The sequence below is a fragment of the Bacillus rossius genome, chromosome 1 (genome assembly GCF_032445375.1).
Source record: "Bacillus rossius redtenbacheri isolate Brsri chromosome 1, Brsri_v3, whole genome shotgun sequence".
NCBI lineage: Eukaryota > Metazoa > Arthropoda > Insecta > Phasmatodea > Bacillidae > Bacillus > Bacillus rossius.
Window position 1 is genome coordinate 220,191,432 of NC_086330.1, and position 19,330 is coordinate 220,210,761.

A 19,330-nucleotide genomic window follows, 5' to 3' on the forward strand; every position below is an offset into this window, starting at 1 on the left:
ACTTGAATTTGTCTGACTTATGGGCAAGTGATGATACAGGTGTAGATAAGTTTGGCGCAACATTATCTATAAAGAGAGTGTATTTCTTATTGCGTGCTATGCGTTTTGACGATCTGAATGACAGGTCAGAACGAAAATTACGAGACAAATTGGCTCCTGTTAGAAAGCTATTTGATGAATTTGTAAGTTGATGTGCGCAACACTACACAATTGGCGAGTACGCTACAGTGGATGAAATGTTGGAATCATTCAGAGGTCGTTGTAGTTTCCGGAAATATATAAAAAACAAGCCTGTAAAGTATGGGATTAAAATTTTTGCCCTTACAGATTCTAGAGTGCACTACACTCTCAACATGGAGATTTATGCGGGTACTCAGCCGGATGGTCCATTCAAGGTAGAAAACAGTGCGCACAAGGTTGTGGAAAGGATGGTAGCCCCAATTTCTGGAAGTGGGCGGAATATTACTAAAGACAATTGGTTCACTTCCGTTCCACTTGCTCTTGATCTCATCAAGAACCACAAGTTGTCTTTGGTTGGTACCATTCGTAAAAATAAAAGGGAGATACCACCCATATTCTTGCAAACTAAATTGCGATTGGCTCCTAGCAACATGTTTGCTTTTGGGAAAGACTGCACTTTACTTTCTCATATGCCGAAGAAGAACAAAGTTGTGCTTCTTCTGTCTACAATGCACCATTCCGACACAATTGACGAAGAAACGGGTAACGCATGCAAGCCTGAGATTCTCACCTTCTACAATGCAACGAAAGGAGGCGTGGACACTGTTGACGAGCTGAAAGCCACCTACTCTGTTGCAAGGAGAAGTTGCCGTTGGCCGCTAAATATTTTTTTCACTCTGTTGAACATTGCTGGCATCAACAGCTTCATCATATTCCAAGCCAACACCCAAAACAACATGAGCCGCCGAGAATATTTGAAAAAACTGTCAAATGAGCTCTGTGTTGACCACTTGAAAGTACGTGCTGCAATAAAAAGTCTTCCTCGACAGCTACAGATGAAGGTAAGGCAACTGGCAGGAATCCCTGAACCAACTGTGGCTGCTGCAAAAAATGCTCCCGGACGACGTGCTTTCTGTTCATGGAAGAAGAATCGAAAAACCAGCACATGTGTGGAATGCAACAGCTACATCTGTACAGAACACACTGTTACAACCTGCACCATCTGCTCAAAAAAAGAGGTTCAGAGTGATGAGGACATGGACTTGTAGGCAGGCAAGTAAGTGTTATGTTAAACTGTATATTTTGCTTATGTTTTTTGTAATGATATGTGGAAAAAAATTAGAATTTCTTATGTGTCAGATAAAATATAAAATAACGTGACAATAATATTATATTATGAGCCAATTGTGTGTTATGCACGGTGCATGGAGGTTAATAGATACAAAAGAAAACTAACATTTTGAATTTGATGTTATCCAGTGTGAGATGAAAAACAACATGTTGACACTATTTTAATGTATTTACAATCATGTATTATATATTTTTTACATTACAATTATATAAGAAATAATCACTATTATTAAATTAAAAGAATGTTAAAACTACTGTTTCTTTTATTAAAAGTCTCAGAACAAGCTAAGTAAAATGTTATAATTTTTTTCAGAATTTTTTTTATACCTGGTCATAATGACCGTGTGCGACTACACATGTCACAAAACATAGCACGCCCTATTAAGGGTTAAAAATCATAATAATTCTGAGGATTTTAAAAAGCTAGGTAAAATAAAAAGATTAAAAATAAAAAATCTGAAAGAAATTAAACTATATCAAACAGAAGCCAGTAAAAATTAAACCTAAAACATTCCAGATTTAGATTACATTTGATTATTCTTATACATACTGCATGAAAACATTTAAAATAAAAATTTGCCAGCTAACTATGCAAAAAGTATGCACAATATATATTTTTTTTATTTTGTGACAGTACAGCCATTCAAAAGGTCAGCAAGTATAACCGTGTGGAATGTAAATATTAAATAATGACCTGGAATGGACATAGTCAAACCTCTCTGAAACGACCCCTCACGGTTCCCAGGAATAGGGTCGTAATAGAGGGGGGGTCGTAATAGATGTTTTCCAAAATTTTTAGTTCATTTTAATTCCCCCCCCCCCCCAACCCCCCCCCCCCCCCCAACAAACCGCTACTCGCTAACCAGCCGTACAATGGCAGGATGCTGTTACTCACAATGCTAGACGGCTTTGCTTTAAACCCACTTCAACCTTCACGATAAGTCCGTCGCCCTACAGGCCACCTCTAAAGAAAATATGTGTTAGTTTACATGTACGTTTTCTGCTTTCCATAGTTAAATACACTAGAACCCCGATGTCACGAACCCCGGATTTAATGAAGCAGTGATTTTACGAATACATTCTCGGGAACTGTCAAAAAATTGGACATTTTGACCAAAATGTGAAAATCAGGAAAAAATAAATAAAAAAAACGAAATGAAAGATCATTAAAATCTGTTAATTTTAACACACAGCGTATTTTTGTGTTGGCTTTAATACTTTCAATAATGTTCATGTAAGAATAACAGAAAAATAATGGGACATTTCCTTTAAAAATATGGCAGCTGTAGGTTCTGCAATGCGAGTGGGCGCACACGAAGCTCGCCCGGCTGGCTGGCGGCAGCGGCTTCATGACGCATAAGGTCCCCCCTCCCTCCCCTCTCGTTTACATTCTTCAAGGCTAGCTCATCCCTCCCAGACACACAAACCATCTAGTGTCCTCCCTTATAACACCCCAACTTCGCTCCCCTTTGAAAAACCTTCAGTGAGAAAATGCTCATTTCACCCTCCCTTCTCCCGTAAAATTGGGCTATTATGAATGGGGTACTAAAGCGGCGAGGGAGGGGTCAAAATATGTCACTTTTCACACCAAGTTCGAGTTCAGTCATCTCTGGCAAGGAATTTACAAGCTTTCAAACTTAAATATAAATGTATTTTAATAGCAAGGGTCCTATGAAAAGGAATTTACCGAATAAAATCAAGCTGCTGTCACCAAACAAAGCATAAAACAGCCCAATACATGGTCGCTTCATTATTGCTCGCGCGAGAGGTGAGACGTTGAATGTTAGAAGAAAGATAAATGCGAGGGCGACAGACGGCAGCCAGTGTGTTTCCTGCGTGGGCAATAAGTGGCGTAGCCTTTTTTTTTTATGCTGGGTGAAGCAGCCTTTTTCTATCAACCCACGGGAAAAGATAATTGCTTGAACTGTTAAAATAAACATCGCTGCGGCAGTTAAAACAAGTCGAGGCGAGCGTGCATCCAGTCGGTCACTGTATATTGTCAACCGATGGTAATCAAAATTAAGAGAAATCCAGCAGGTAGCTTTCTTTGCCTTAACTGCATACCACACTAGACACTCGCAAAAAGCTAAACGTAAACACGTTGCCACAAAAACCTTTATCTGCACCCTGCCGGCAAAGGGACGTGGAATGGGGGTTGTTACGCGCTGACAGCTGTCGACAGGAAGTGGTATCTATTTTTAGATATGCGCTGCCTACGGCAGTACAGCACTCGGCAAGAGAAACGCAGTAACACACTACTCACCACAAGAAACTTATTTTCTGTCCGATTTTTTTCGGATTTTCGGCAATTTTTCACGGTTCCTCGAAATCGGGTTGTAATAGAGGTGGTCGCAATAAATGGGGTCGCAACAAAAAGGTTTTACTGTACCCCCTTAAACAATTGGAACTGTTAGCTTACAGGTGGTAATTATACCCCCAACTACTGCACTCCTGACATACACTCTAGAAGACAATAAGTTGAATCATGTTTTTAATCATTTACCATCAGAAATATACAAAGATCTCAAGTGAAGTACAACAATGTATTTTCAAAGAGCTGTGCTGATATTTAATTCATGCATCCATTTTTGGCCAGTATAATTAGTGACTGTCAATATCATTTTTCTGTCAACAGTATAAAAATGAAACTAGATCCAATGTGTAACATCATGCTCTGTTTTTTTGTTAATACTCTTTCAAATCATCCACCCTCTTTTGACTAGACTTGAAAGTCTTAGGGGCGTCATCACGTTTTCCCTCTATCATGTTATAAAGAGGGTGTTAAAATTGGTTTCATGTACAAAAATTAATGAGACAGTGGTAAATTTTTTGTGACCTATGCATTTGTAAACATTTTTTAATACTGTTAAATACTGAGAAACAACTAAATATATAATGTAAAAATGATTCAAGATAATTTAAACTAGAAGCTTTTCAAAAATGGCAGTCTCATTAATATTATTATCATCATCATTATTATTATTCACCAAATTTATTTAAAGAAAACTGTTCACAAACAGGTACACAAGCACAGTAGACTGCATTTAACCTGCGAGATAGAAGAAGGCAGTGACAGACCGTAGTTCAATAATCTATAGTCAAGTAGTTGTCGAAAATACAGTAGGTGCTCTAATCTGGCGTTCTTTGGTTTGCACATCATGTGATCTAGTACCAACTGAGTCGCTCACATTTGAAGCTTTCAGGGGATTGGGGCTTTTGAAATTCTATTGAAAGTGAAAGAAGTAAAAGAAAAGTGATAAGACTTATTTTTGCTCGCTGACAATTAATTAAGGGGTTGAATTGTCACTACCCTTAATTTATACACCTCAGTATAGGCATGTGCGAAGCTTCGATAGTACAAACGAATTCGAAGTTTTTTTAATATTCGATAACACTTCGAAACGATATGAACTATTCGCATTAAATGAAGCTTCGTATCATTCACGTCTTTACGTCGCACGTACAATTTGTTTTCTGTTAACTTTGGAAGATCGACCTCTTGCACAAGTGTGACTTCATAATCGATTAATCTAAAGAGTTACATAACATATTGCAGCTTATTAATTTCATCTAACGAAATTATAAATGTATAAAGGCGCAGAGGGATCATCACAATCTAGAGAAATACCGTGAAAAGGAAAAAACGTAGTGCAATATGGAATTTTTTTCACAGATGTTGGCGATTGTTCCGCACAATTCGATAAATGCAAACGATTGTTCAAATGCCCGCGTGGTAGGTTATGTTACAATGATAATTGTATTGTTTTGATAAATTTGTAGGTCGTACACAGCGATATAAAATATTATATGCGTGGTAATAACTGTTCTCCGATTGTAATGCAATATCCAGCAGTAAAAAAGACAAAGTAAAACGCAATTATGTCACTTTGCGACCACTCTTGAAATGTATTTATTTTTGTTCGTTTTCTTATGCCTTCAAACTAATAACGTTTCATGTTGACTACTTTTGGACATGATTTTCGTCGTTAACTTCGTTTGATGCCATGATGAAGCCATGATGAAGTAATTTGCTATAAAAGAGTGTTAATGTTTGTGAAATAGATTGATATTGTTTAGATAGCGAATTTGGAAATTTTATTATCTTTCTACAATACCGAATTTCCCCCAAAACACGTATCGCAATTATCGCTAGTTTTTCATTTTTTTGTGTAGTATTTTGATGTGGATGAAAAAATTGCAAATATTATTAGACTTTAGTGATCTGTGAAATTACTAATTATTCTAATTTTGGTGTTTTTCTAATACGGTTAGAGCTAATCAAAAAAATTAAAAATACAGAAAATGGTATTTTTGAGTAGACTACTATTTGTCCTAAAAACCACAAATAAGTATTTTTAATGTTGCTAACCTAATCTAACAATCAATGGATGCCAACTGACAGTATTTTAATTTGTAGCTAAGCTTACCTAACCAATGGTTCCAGCATTTAAATAATAGGGCCTATTTTATATGTAGTTAACACCCTAACCACCCATTCAAATGATTTAGAATAACTTAAATGTAGCTAAGCTAGCCTAGCCTAGCCTAGCCTAGCCTAACCTAACTTAACCTAATCAACTGTTAAAACTGCAAACGATTGATTAAAAACTTGAAATACTGCAATGCAGTTTACCAGAGTCATCAAATAAAATGAGAGAAACTCAAAAATAAAATTTCTATAATGTTGTTTTCAGAAGAATAACTATTTTAGAGTATTGCACTATTTTTGATTGCCATCTGAGGGCAGTTTCGTTATTACAGATGATTTCCATTTAAAACATGAGAACAGTTGAATGCCCTGTGTTTAAATATTTAAAATATCACTTTCTATTTTAAAAACACATCTAGTACATTTTATATGTTATCCTGATTGTACAAAATAAATCATTTTCTCAAGAAAATGAGTAAGACATAAAAAAAAAATATTTCTTGGACGGACTACGACGACACTCCTGAACCATTTGGGGGCCAAACACACTGTGTTGTACAAGGAGCTATTGAAAGATAAAGAAAAAATTCAGAAACTTCTGCAAAGAAAAAACCACAATTTCTACAGTCTACTTTATCGAATATGTTCAGAAGTACGCAGAAGATGTCACCAACCGATCCTAAAGTACAAAGTATTACAAAACAAAATGCCAAAATGTTGGCAACATAACTTTTGCCTTATGAGTTTGTAGAAGGGCGTGGGTTTCAAGATTTAATGGGACACAAACATGTTGCACCTACATATACAGTACCATGCAAAACTACTTTCTCTGAACATTACATCGCAGCACTTTATTAGGAAAAAAAAAAAAAACCCTCTAGGAAATGCTTGTACAAGATTTACATCTGATAGCTGGACTTCGTGTTCATCGGACAGTTACATCAGACTTACCTGCAATTATCTCCGACCCGACTTTACTTCTGTGTCATTTACAATAAGCAACACTGTTGTAAATGAATCCCATACAAGTGTTCATGTGGCTGCTACCCTACAAAATGTTCTCATTGACTGGAGAATCGACCCAGCAGTGTCGCCTATACCATTATTCTGTATCACTGACGATGCTCATAATTCCAGACAGGATTCTGCATAATTATTTAGAGATGGTTCAAGATCATGTTTTGCTCATACCCTTCAAATTTAAATTGAAAACAGCAAGAATGATTGCCCAGGTACAACCACACTTCTTAGTAAGGCCAGGAGTATAGTTGGTCATTACCGAAGAAGCACTCGTGCTAGGAAAAGACTACACACACTCCAGGAGCAGTTGAATATGCCTAAACTAGAGGTAATTCAGCATGTTGATACACGTTGGTGTTCAGAGTAGCAAATGCTCAAGAGACTGCTGGAAATGAAACCTGCTCTTGTTCCCGACCACATGAACTCTAGTGATACAGACATGCTGATCGCAGTGGAATGGAAACTTGCTGAGAACTTTGTTCAAGTTTTACAACCACTTGCAGAGGCGACAGAAGAAATGAGTGGTAACACTTACCCAACATTGTCTATTATCATTCCAGTACTTCACTGTCTTCTTTGTAACCTCGAATCGCACATCGCTGCCAAAAAAGATGGAGTGACACTTGCAAGAGCATTGCATAAAAACGTAAGTCGAGATCCCAGATTTAAAGGTGTTCTTCTATCAACAATGGAATCACAAGCCATTCTTTTGTCGGAAATTAAAAGTATAAAAACGGATTCCATTAATGCAGTTAAAGAAGTTCAATCTAACATTTCTAACTCTGCAACAATGTCTTCTTTATGGCCTTATGGGCTATCTTGGACAGTATTCCAACGCAAGACAATAAAGATTATGATGAAGGAGAAGAAAAGGTATGACAGTACTTAAAAGAACCCCGCATCAGCAGACATGAAAATCCATTGTAATGGTGGAAAAATTAAGGCACAAAGTACCGATATTTATCCTAAGTAGCGCAAAAGTATCTGGAGGTTCCTGCCACACAAGTAAATTCAGAGCGTCTCTTTTCAGCAGCTGGGAATTTTGTTTCAGCACAAAGAGAAAACTTGCTTCCTCAGCATGTAGAGCAATTGGTGTTTTTACATGCCAACTTAAAATAAAAGCTAAACTGCTGAGATGCTACAACTAGAACCTAGTGTTTAAATGTTTTATATACTAAAAGATTTAAGTGGGGTTTTGTGTGTATATTTTTAAATAGTTTTTGTTTTTTGTTCTTGCCCCAAATGGACATGGGAGTTCAATAATTTTTCCCGGTTTAGTATAAAGTTAATTATACTTAAACAATGGACATTTTTTGAAGGCTCAAAAGAAAAGTACTTAAATTTATGTTGAGATTATAAAACTATAATTAAATTTTACATATAAGAATTTTTTTTTTCAAAATAGTTGGTGTCATGTTGAAGTGTTAGGATCGCCGCTTCTTTCAAATTCCGCGCGTCTGCGCGGGCGGCGGCTCGTCGTCCCCTTCTTCCTTCCCCCTCCTAGTGTATGCCTGTTTGCTTCTCGCCTCCCCTCTCCTCCTCCGTTCGGCGCATGTGCGCTGCGCGGCACATATGTTATAAAAGCAGATTTTTTCAATTTGTTCGGTCTTGTTCTCCTAGTATTAACTAGCTTGCCTGACCTCGTTTAGAGCTCGAGTGGTTGTTAGCCAGCATGTAGTCAGTCAGTTAGACTTTAACTTTGTACGACGTGCGCGACCTCGGGGGAAAGAAAATGTAAGTTGGAGTGAGGTGGTGGCCCTTGCCATAACGTAAACGTTTCTTGAATTTTGTGTGTTTTGTCTAAATTCCCTTTCGATCTCCACCTGGAAAATTACTTTTGGAAATCATGTAAATTAATTTAATTTAACTTCACTTGTTTGTAACTGTTCTCCCCTGAGTCGTCGACGTACGTAAAACGTAACGTAATTATTCATTTTAAGATAATGTAACTTACTTTTTGTAACGCACGTAATCCGCATAAGGCAGTGGGTTTTCCCTGCGTTTTGACAATCTTGTAATTTGGCCGTTTCAATGCGTCTACCGCGCATGTTTTGTACCACGATGCGCCGGCGTAAAATCTCACCTTTTTTGTAGCCTTGATAATGGCTCATTCTCTTTTGCTGTGTGTGTTAAGCACTTGGTTTATTTGTTACGTAAATGATTACCTTGTTATTTATTTTTGTTAAGTTTTATTAAAACTTTATTATTGTTTCAAACTTGTTGTGTTACAAATACCCGTTCGCAATCCTTGCTATGCTATGGCGTCCCACCCCGTCCTTATGCCTGTAGGCATTACAATGTTTTTAAATAAAACAGATTAAAACTGCAGTTATTTTTATGTGGGACACTTTATTAATAGGTTTGGGAAGTTGAGATAAAAAAAATGCAACTATTCACATTCGATTCGACTTCGCACAAATAGTTACTATTCGTTTTGCAATTCGATTCGCAACGAAAATTTAACATTCGCACATGCCTACCTCAGTATGTTAAAAAATAACTGATTTTGAAAAATTGATCAATTTAAAAAGTGCAGTCTCTGTGGTATAGAATTACTCCAGTAACACTACTTGTCCAGCTGCCCGCCTTAAAGACATATCCATGCTTAATGTTGTGAGATAATAACTTCTTGTTCTACATTCATCCCTTTCTTTCCCTACCTAGTATAAATTATTTGGCTATCAGGCATCTTACTGGCTTACCTCACTATCCTCCATTTCCACACACAAGTCTACTAAAGTTAGAGATAACACGATGCACATTCAAAATACATTGATTCACACACAATGTTGGTTGAACACAGCTCTGTTTACACTTATATTTTACACCTCAGAAAGTCTATTTTGCCTTTTGCATTTATTTATTTATTATTTATGAGATATATGAGATATTTATAAATGCAAAAAAAAATTTCCTCCATTAAATATTTTTCATCTTAATTGTAAGAGGCCACACAAAGTCTAAACTTCATATGAGCATCTCTAAATTTATGCTTTACTTGGTGACGAATATTAGACATCTTCTAAAATATGAGACACAAAATATTCCAGTCTTTGGTAAAATTTTGTTTGAAATGCATGTCACTAAGAAAATTATTTCATGTTTTAATAGTAAAACCTCTAATGTTTTAGTAAAGAGACACTGAAAAAGGACTTTGACTTGGCCACTTGCTTACAGCTAGACATGATTACTGGTTTATGCTTTTTCTATGCGTCAAAATTATAGGTCGTGTTTGCCCTTGTATAGCATTGTTTAATTTGGGAGACATCTGCTTTCTTTGATATACTTATTGTATTTCAATAAAAATACAATATTTCATGGATCATGTCTTTTTATGGAGGTTTTTTTCGGAAGACTTGTGGCTAGTCAAATAAATTAAATTTTACAATAAAACTTACTTTCTTGCAATAGGCTACTGAAAATGGACTTTGCATTGACCAACAGTCACGACCGAATGTCTATCTGTCGCAATTGAATATCTGCGGTAGATAGATGCTCTATTTGTGTACTCCCGCGTCAGAAGTAATTAACAGTATTTAATTGTCTGGATATTAGTGATAAAGAGGTACAACTAACTCCTCTAGATACAAGTATCACTAATTTCTGGGGTTCTCAATGCCAGATGATAATAATGTTTTAACATTTGAATTTGCACCCAACGGTGTTATAAATTAAAGCCAGAACTCTCCTCTGAAGTGTTTCATAAAATAAAAAGAATCAACTATGGCCATCTCTGTATCTGGAACAATAGAATCAAGTAATGCAAATTAGTTAATTGATCTAATGAATTAATTATGTACTAAAGTTGATGAATTAAAAGTGAGAATCTTGTTCTCAAAACACTGTTTGATGATTCTAGGAATGAAATCTGTGAACTAAAAAATGAAATACAGTAGAACCCCTGTCATACACTTTTCAACGGAGGGCACAAAAATGGTGTATGATGCGGGAAAGTGTATGAAAAGGGAATGGCAATAATTTTTTTTTTTTTCAATCTAGCATACAAGCACAATGTCAGATTAAACTTAAATACATAATGTGTAAATAATTGCATTATATGAAAGATATGAATTCATAATTATATATACATATAATAAAACCACCAGAAATGTAAAATACAGTCCATAATCAAGTAAAGCTGACATGAGAAACAGTGGCCTTACAAAATGTTATGAAGTCCTTTCTTGGAGGGCAGGAAAAGTCACCAAGCCTAAATTAGAAATTTAAAAAATTAGGCTATTGTAAAAAGAAAATCAGATATTTATGCTTGTTTATTTCTTTTTACAAACAACTTTATGCAACAGAACAATTTTCAATAATATGTTTAACTTGAGAAACGTAAAATACAAAACACTCAGATCGTAAGAAAACAATAACAAACAGGTATATTCAGTTCAAAGATTAATGAATGCACAAAATATGAGATCCGTGCCTTGGTAAAACGCGTGCACCATTTTCATAATCATTGCTAGTTGGCGCCACTAGTCTCGCTTGGTGCTGACCATAGATGCTACTAGCGAAGTGCACAGTCTTCTTATGATACTATCAATATCTATGGTGGGATAAAGTTATTTTCTTACGTTTGCAAATGTAAACAATGAACGTTTTTCGAACTAAAGGCATTAAAACGTAGTTTATCAGAAGGAATATAAAAAAAAAAATTTGTGAATCTTGGGCTTTTACGCTTCGTAAAAACGTATGAAACGGGAAATTAATGATTTTATAAGTGTATGTTCCGGGAAAGTAAACCATTGTAAACATAGTACTTTTGGCGGGACAAAAATTAATCGGCGTATGACACGGGAAAATGTATGAAACGGGAACGTATCATCGAGGTTCTACTGTAATTCAAACCAAACAAGAATTGAAAAGTAAAAAAGAAATCAAAAAATCTTTTTACCAAGTTGTCAAGAATGGTAAGGTCAATGGTACACAATGTTGCAATATCCATCTGCTCGCAGGGTGACCAGATGGCTGACCCACGTAAGACTCAGTGAGATTTCCATGATGACAGCAACAGCACGAATACCCGCATCAACAACCAGCAAGCTGACAAACAAGGCTATACTGTAGTGCAATACTCACATCGAATCAAAAGAAAAAAACACCAATGCAACTTGGAATCAGGAATGATTACTCTTTAAAAACAGTCACTAAACAAATCATCAGGAAAACAAAAGCTCTCTTTATTACACACTTTGAACTGTCTGTGCAAGAGAAAGAAATAGTAGATTATCCATGAACTGAATCTTTCACAGGTAAAAGTGGTAAAACTTTGTTTTAAGTATAACCTCTCCTCCTTCCACATCTCAGTATTGGAAGAAGACTGACTGAATCCATAACACTATCCATAACACTGTTTGCTGGCCGAGTGGCTGTCTTACAAGTCCTTTTCATGGAAAATTTCACCTCAATCAAATATCCAACACGGAAATAAGTAAGTTCTTCAAGAATCAACCAGCAGCACTGCTCTGAATCATATTTAATTTTATATTGCAAAGAGTAAGGAGCCGAACGTAAAGCGTAGGAGAAAAGTAATAATTTTATTCACAGTAAAGAGAAGAAATAAGTAAAGTAATATCAATCTGTGACCAAGAAGCTTATGAAAAATGCCTTTTGATTCATATTCACAAAGCTAAGGAATGTGTTGTAAGCAAAGCAAAATAGATGCATAGTCAAAAGAAATAAAATTTAAATGGCAAATGAACTGCATACAACACCAGGTAAAAAACAAGTAAGCCATGTGCTTTAGACATGTTTAACATGCATCAGTGATGTTGGAAAAGTGTATTTAACATTGATTATGTAAGGTATACAAAATAGGACAGTCATGCATATGTATATTTATTTTTGATTATTACGTTTGCTATAGCATATTGATTGTTAATGTGCAGGCCACAAAAAATGTAAAATTGAGATTGACAGCTTTAATAAACGTATCATAATATATATCCAGAAATTCTATGCTGTGAAGAAAGTTGTTCTCACACTGCACAAACTGATTCCTGTTTTGAAGAAATGCACAGATTGCTGGGCGAATAAATGTTCAGTACCCCAATCCTTCACTTAGCACAACTAATGAGTTCCTAAAAACATTTGTGTTATTCGAAACTGTGTATTCTGAAGCAATGGTCCCCATAAATAGCAAGGCTAATGTACTTACTGTGTTCCAAAATGTGTAGGAAAATATTCTTCATGTAATATAAATGCTTAGAATAAATAACACTCAACGATAAATATGTCACACCATTTATCTTTATACGCCTACCATCGAATACTTTATATGACAAATATGACACCGCATAATGGGAGATAGGTGGTTATGTACCTACTTATCGCCAGTCCGCTGGTTGACTTGCTTGCCAGGGCGTGACCAACTCATGTCACATACCTTTTCACGAACTTTTCAAAACATCCTTTACTGGCAGTGAAACTGGTGTTATTGTTCATACATTTACATTTTAATTTTTCAAACTTTAAAGTGCTTATTCATGTATCACATCTTGGTTCATACCAATCCTGTCAGACTCGTTATTTTTTTTTGCACCATTCATTTAACAACTTTACCCATGTAAATCATCTATTAATTTTTGTTCTGGTATCTAATGTCAAATATATTCCCGCTAGTACAACCAACAGCATGAGACATATATAAACGTTTGATAGAGTCCTGTTTCATACGATTATGTGCACAGTTGACTTGCTTAAAACTAAAGTGCGACCAACATAAGTGTCGCCTTCATGACATTCTGCATGCCGTAATACTTATAGTTTTGTCTCAAATACTTCTACACGATGCATTACGCTCTCACTTGGAAGCCATGATTCCACTATGATTCCAACTGCAGGTGCTTGCGCACATACAGTTACCGGCAGACAATGGGCAGACGTTGCTTTGTATTATTTGAGTGTGAGTTACCCTGCCACTGGCTAGACTGAAGTTCATCACGTCTCAGTCTGTGGCCGGGTGATAACGGTATGGCTCGGCGGCATATGCACAGATGTTAAAGTATTTGGTCTCGTTACTTATTGAATGACCCTCGTATACTTCTATACTTATATTTAGTAAAATAATATTAAAAAATTAAACTCTAAATTTATATATATATATATATATATTAGGTATTTTGTAATTTTTTTGTTCTAGATTGTGGGCTCTCTTGGCCAGTCACAAATTACTTCTTGGTTTCATGTCGAGGACACGCCAACCCACAAACCAACAAGTAGTTTTGTTGTTGTTTAAAGTGATCAGAAGAAATTTCTAGCTAAATGAACAAGAGGTGACTATATTCCAGAGCCGCCTTACGTACCGAATGCCCGCAGCTTGCCGGAATGGAAGTCTTCGAGCAGGTGTAGCAAGGCCGCCTCCATGCGACGCACGTCTGTCACATCTGAGAGAAAACAGTGGTGTTGGTACCCACGCTGCCGACCTAAACCCCCACAGTAAAAAAAAAAAAAAAAAAAAACTCAAATAAAAAGGGAAAAAAAATCCTGAAGCAAAACAAACAGAACAAAATCAAAACAAAACAAAAGTAAAAAAAGGGTCAAACATAAAGTAAAAACATAAAAAATAACTAAATACAGTGAAACCTCATCACAAAGTACCTCACTATAAAGGATTTCTCTCTTTAAAGTATATATTTTCAGGTCTCAACAAGACGTTTTACATTTCTGAACGGTTTAGTATAAAGTACTTTAGTTATTAAGTAACAACAAGGTGTGTTTTTTTCAAGATGATGTAATGCAATTTCACTGTATCATTTATTTATTTAATTTCTGAAAATAAGCTGCTGTGACATACCTATTAGTTAATCTACAATCAATTACGTATGTGAAAAAGGAGGGACCTAAAAATAAAAATTTAGTTTGAGAAAAAAGGCTTATAGTTTTAAATTCTTCTCATAGGTGTCATCCCTAAACATAACACTTGATCATTTTCCCGAATGTCATCCTAAAAAAATATTTTAGCAGTCAGTATGATTTTTTTACATGCTGTTTAACATGTTCGGAGATTTCACAATGGCAGACATTGACTTGCAGTTCACTTTTCTTACACAAAAATTAAGCAGAGTAAAATTTTGCACTGCTTCAGAGGGCTTACAGAGAGGGAGACTTGGACTTGAGTTTAACTAGTGGATTTCTGATTCTAGAAGTGGACGACTTTCTTTCAGCATTCAAAACGGATGAAAATATAGCAAAAATCTGTGAAGCTATAAAATGTCTGAACTAATTACAGGAACTAACTACAATAACCTTAAGTTTGTCAACAAATTTTCATTTAATATGTTAATAAGAAACATGTCAGAGAGGGAAGTTTGTTGGAGAGAGTCGACCCAGCAATAGAGCGAGGGGACAAGAGGCACATCCCAGAGGATCTGCCAGCCATCCTGGCTTCTGTTTGACCCGCATCCCACGACCACAACCACTCCGGGCATGTAGGGTGGTTCTTGTCTGCGTTGTGTTGCCACACATCTAGCTCAAAGGCAACGTTGGTTTGTTCACAATAAACATGTTCCCAAGATACCATAGTTGCCAATATTACTACCCTAAAATGCTCAAACAATTATGTCAGGTAATGAGTGTGCAATTAGGTGATTAGTGCTACACCATGACAACAAGCTTGGCTTCACCTGACCTGACCTGAATCAATAAATCTCCCTGACCTTCCAGACATAAACAATTCCATGGAGTCACTAGATGTTGGATTTTCTAGAGGAAAAGAAAGATGTATATGCCTATAAAATGTGTCATTTTAATCTTAAAATGCATGCCTACCAAAATAAATATTAACATGATAAAATCTCTTTCCTCAGAATAAAACACCAGTAACACTTCATCTGTATGTTTTCTTATCCATCAAATCAGTTGTGATGGTACTTCAAGTAGTTTACCAGTAGTTTACTACTTTACTGAGTGGTAAGGTTAGGTTTCATTTATTAAAAATACTGTGATATTGTACAAATTGAAGTTGTTTAAGGTTGACTACAATTAAGATTTTTTTAAATAATGTGGACAGATGGTCTGGTTAGGTTGTTAGATCAGCTACATAAAAACATAAAAAATTGTGTGGACAGTATGGTAGGTTATATTAGGTTAGTTACATTTAAAATCCCATGAAATCATGAGACCATTGGTTATGAACTACCTACTATGATGTAGTCAATGTAACTGAACTAACTGCAAAATTTGATAAAAGTAAAAATTCACTAGTACTAATTTAAGTATTCTTAAAAGCATAAAAAGTAAATATTAAAAAATTTGTAATGTAATTCAATTTACTAAACTTACAAATAATTTAACTATAATAATCAAATTTGTGTATACTAGAGGTTGCCGTTTCAGCAATTGAGGTTACCTGATTTTAAAAGCTAGTTTCACGAGTCACTCACTTTTTACCAATGCCCTTACAGAGTTGTTGATAGTTGTCACATTGTGTTGTATAGTAATTGTTAGTTTTGAATAACTAAATAATTCCCAGTGCCATTGGCCAGCATCAAAACAGTACACGGTTTCGTTTTATGTTTTATATATTATGTTTAGGTAGGGCCTGTGTGTTTAAATATTAAACACGAATAATGCTGAAATCACAAAAACAAATTATACTAGAAAAACTGGTCTTGATCTCCTTCCCACTAGAAAGGTACAAATTAAAATTTTACCACACACAATATAAACATTCCACTTTTTCTTAATAACTGTTCAGAATTATTTCTCTATTACTATTACTATGCAGAAGCTGGAAATATCCAGAATTACAGGAAATATATTCTGTATTGGACTGATGATAAGTGATGCAGGCGTATTACAATAAATGATCATATAGTAAAAATAATACCATTTTAAATAAATACACGTGTTTGTAAATAATTGCTACTGAATACCTAAAACTATTAAGTGCTATTGAGTGCTTGCTATTGAATAGAGATGTGCGAGAAGTCCTTTTCAAAAACCGAGACAAGATTGAGACAGAAATACTAAAATTCTCGAGAATCGAGATGAGATCGAGAATTCAGTTTTTGTCTTATTTGAAAATTGCAATTTGGTGTCAGTAAGTTTTCCTCAGTGAGATTTTAGATGCAATAAATTAGGCCCACCCTACTCTTTCCTCTTGAGTTCTTTGTAATTCTAATGTGCAAATATCAACAGTTTTACATGTATAAGCTATTTAATGAAATAAATGAAAGGACTAGATATACGATATAGAATATACATTTACAAAAATTGGTTGTCTGTAAAGTCGGTTTACGGACGATAGTTTAACGTGACGTCATAACAAAACATTGATGAAATGATTGATCCAGAAGAAAAGGAAATATCATATTCGGCCTGAGACTGAGCCGTAATAGGTTTTTGCAACCAAACCATTTAGGCATTAAAAATATTATATTCTTTGAGGAAGAATTTTTTTTAATTTTTCAATCTTTTGCATGATAAAATCTACCTCTGCATACTTTTATGAATGAAATTAAATCATTTTTATTGAATTATCACTTTTTTGTATGGATACAAAGGAGTGAAATGAAATGTGCAATTGAATTAATAAATTTACTTTTATTTGCATTCATTAATTCAAATATATTTATTACTTTTGAAATGTTGCGTGCGCCATATTTATTTTTACAAGTATAAAAAATTTTTTGCAACTGCCAGGTTTCGAACCGACAACCTTTAGATTAAGAGTTAGGTACGCTAACCACACGCCCATGAGGCCATACTAAGATTATGTAGTTCCAAATGTTTATATATATATATATTTATATTTATAAAAACTTTGTTCACGGTAGGGGTATAATATTAACACGATTTTATAACAAATACGCATCCCAAATACACCAAACTTATTTATAATGTGTAACAATATTTTTTAAAACATTGTGCAAAAGATCCCGGGTGTAATTTGAATTATTATGTGTAACTGTAAAACACCATTGTTGGTCCAAAACGTATTTGAATTTTCAACATTACTTTTAAATAACCGTACCGATTGTGCTGAAAATCGGTGGACGATCGTTAAATTACATAATACTAATAATTCAAACGACGAAAATATGATTGAAAAGTCAAACCGATGGTTGTACCAATCAAGTGGAAGAGAGATGCCACGCATGCGTACAATGAGAATGAAGAGAGAGCCACGCATGTGTACAATGAGCAAACAGAACACATCCGTAGTGGGACACTTTTTCGTGCGTGCAGCCGGCGTTCATCGATTTATTAGACGTCACGTCAAAAATGAATCCACAAAAATAAATAGGCCTGCACAGTAGTCACATGAGCATTTCAATAGGCCTATTATTGAAAACAGTCAACTGTATTTGGTAGCTCACATTTAAAATCTGCTGTTTAAAAAGACAATCTGCTCTATATTTTCGGCCAACAGATTCTCTCTTCTGGATGTAACAGTGTTACCAGCACTGCTGAAAAGCCTTTCGCTTTCCACCTGCGTGGATGGTATGGTCAAATATTTTCTTGCGACTCTGGCAAGAGCAGGGAAACATGACTGGTTCTGCTGCCACCACATAAGAGGGTCACTTGATCGGGGGATAACATTTTCACCAAGATAAATGGTAAGTTCATTTTCAACTCTTGGTGACTTTGCTGAGGAACAGCTTGATTTCTTCAGATGTTCAAAAGTATTTCACAGAGAACAGGTGGCTTCAACTGTATCTGATGGATTTTCTTCTGGAACAGGTGCTGTTTTATTATCAACAACCACTTTCAGATCTCAAGTAATACTCTGCACACAAATAAGATTTTCTTGGTCTTGTAGGAAAATGTTTTTGAAGCGTGGGTCAAGTACCATTGTAATCATGTCTTCTTTTACTGTTGTGTACAACGGAAACCTAGATTTAATACTTTTCTGAAGAGAGATAGCAAATGCAATTCCAGGGTTACTTTGATCTTCAACATAGTTAGAAAGTGTTGCCTCAATGCCACACAGCAAAGGTATTTTGGAAGAGATAGTGGGAAATTTAGAGTAACACAGCTCTCTTGTGGCTTGTTCTATTGGCTGTAACACACTACATTAGCAGCAAGCTTCCACTCACTCAATGTGAAATTTTCTACTGCCATTGAATCTCCTAGACCTGCAGATAAGGGTACCTGCTGCTCAACAAGGCGGGAGAGAATTGTAAACTCACTGTTCCATCTTGTCGGCACCATTGGTAACAGCTCCTGTAGACAGGTTTGTTCGAACTTTAGCTGCAGAAGCCTTTCTCGAGCAATATTGCTGTGGCGATAATGTCCCACGATTTCCCGGCCTTTAGCTAAAAGGTCTGCAACATTGTGTTCACTTTTAACATCTTGAACTGCCAACTGTAGTGTGTGGGTAAAACAGCGTGTGTGGGTAAAACACTGTGTGTGAATCCATGATGTTTTGTTTATGGCAGCTGTGAAATTCTTAGCATTATCTGTAACTGTACATACAATGGAATTGAATTGGTGGGAAAATTCAATTCGTCTATAGCTGCTGTCAGCTTTTCTTGTAATGCCAGAGCAGTGTGCGAACCTGAAAAGTGGTAATTTCCAAGGACATGATATTTCAACTCAAAGTCTTTTGTCAAATAGTGA

At 35.6% G+C, this 19,330-nt stretch overlaps 1 protein-coding gene across 7 annotated transcripts in view; it reads right to left on the bottom strand.

Moving 5' to 3' along the window:
• LOC134527305 (coiled-coil domain-containing protein 28A) overlaps positions 1-19,330 on the bottom strand; it is a 127,842-nt gene that overhangs the window by 19,061 nt on the left and 89,451 nt on the right. For 6 of the 7 annotated variants that reach the window (XM_063359856.1, XM_063359861.1, XM_063359863.1 and 3 more), the window contains exon 5: positions 14,071-14,190. In XM_063359856.1, coding sequence (XP_063215926.1) covers positions 14,071-14,190 — 120 coding nt within the window. The remainder of the gene's footprint in view (positions 1-14,070; positions 14,191-19,330) is intronic. The other variant, XM_063359857.1, reaches the window with a different exon arrangement.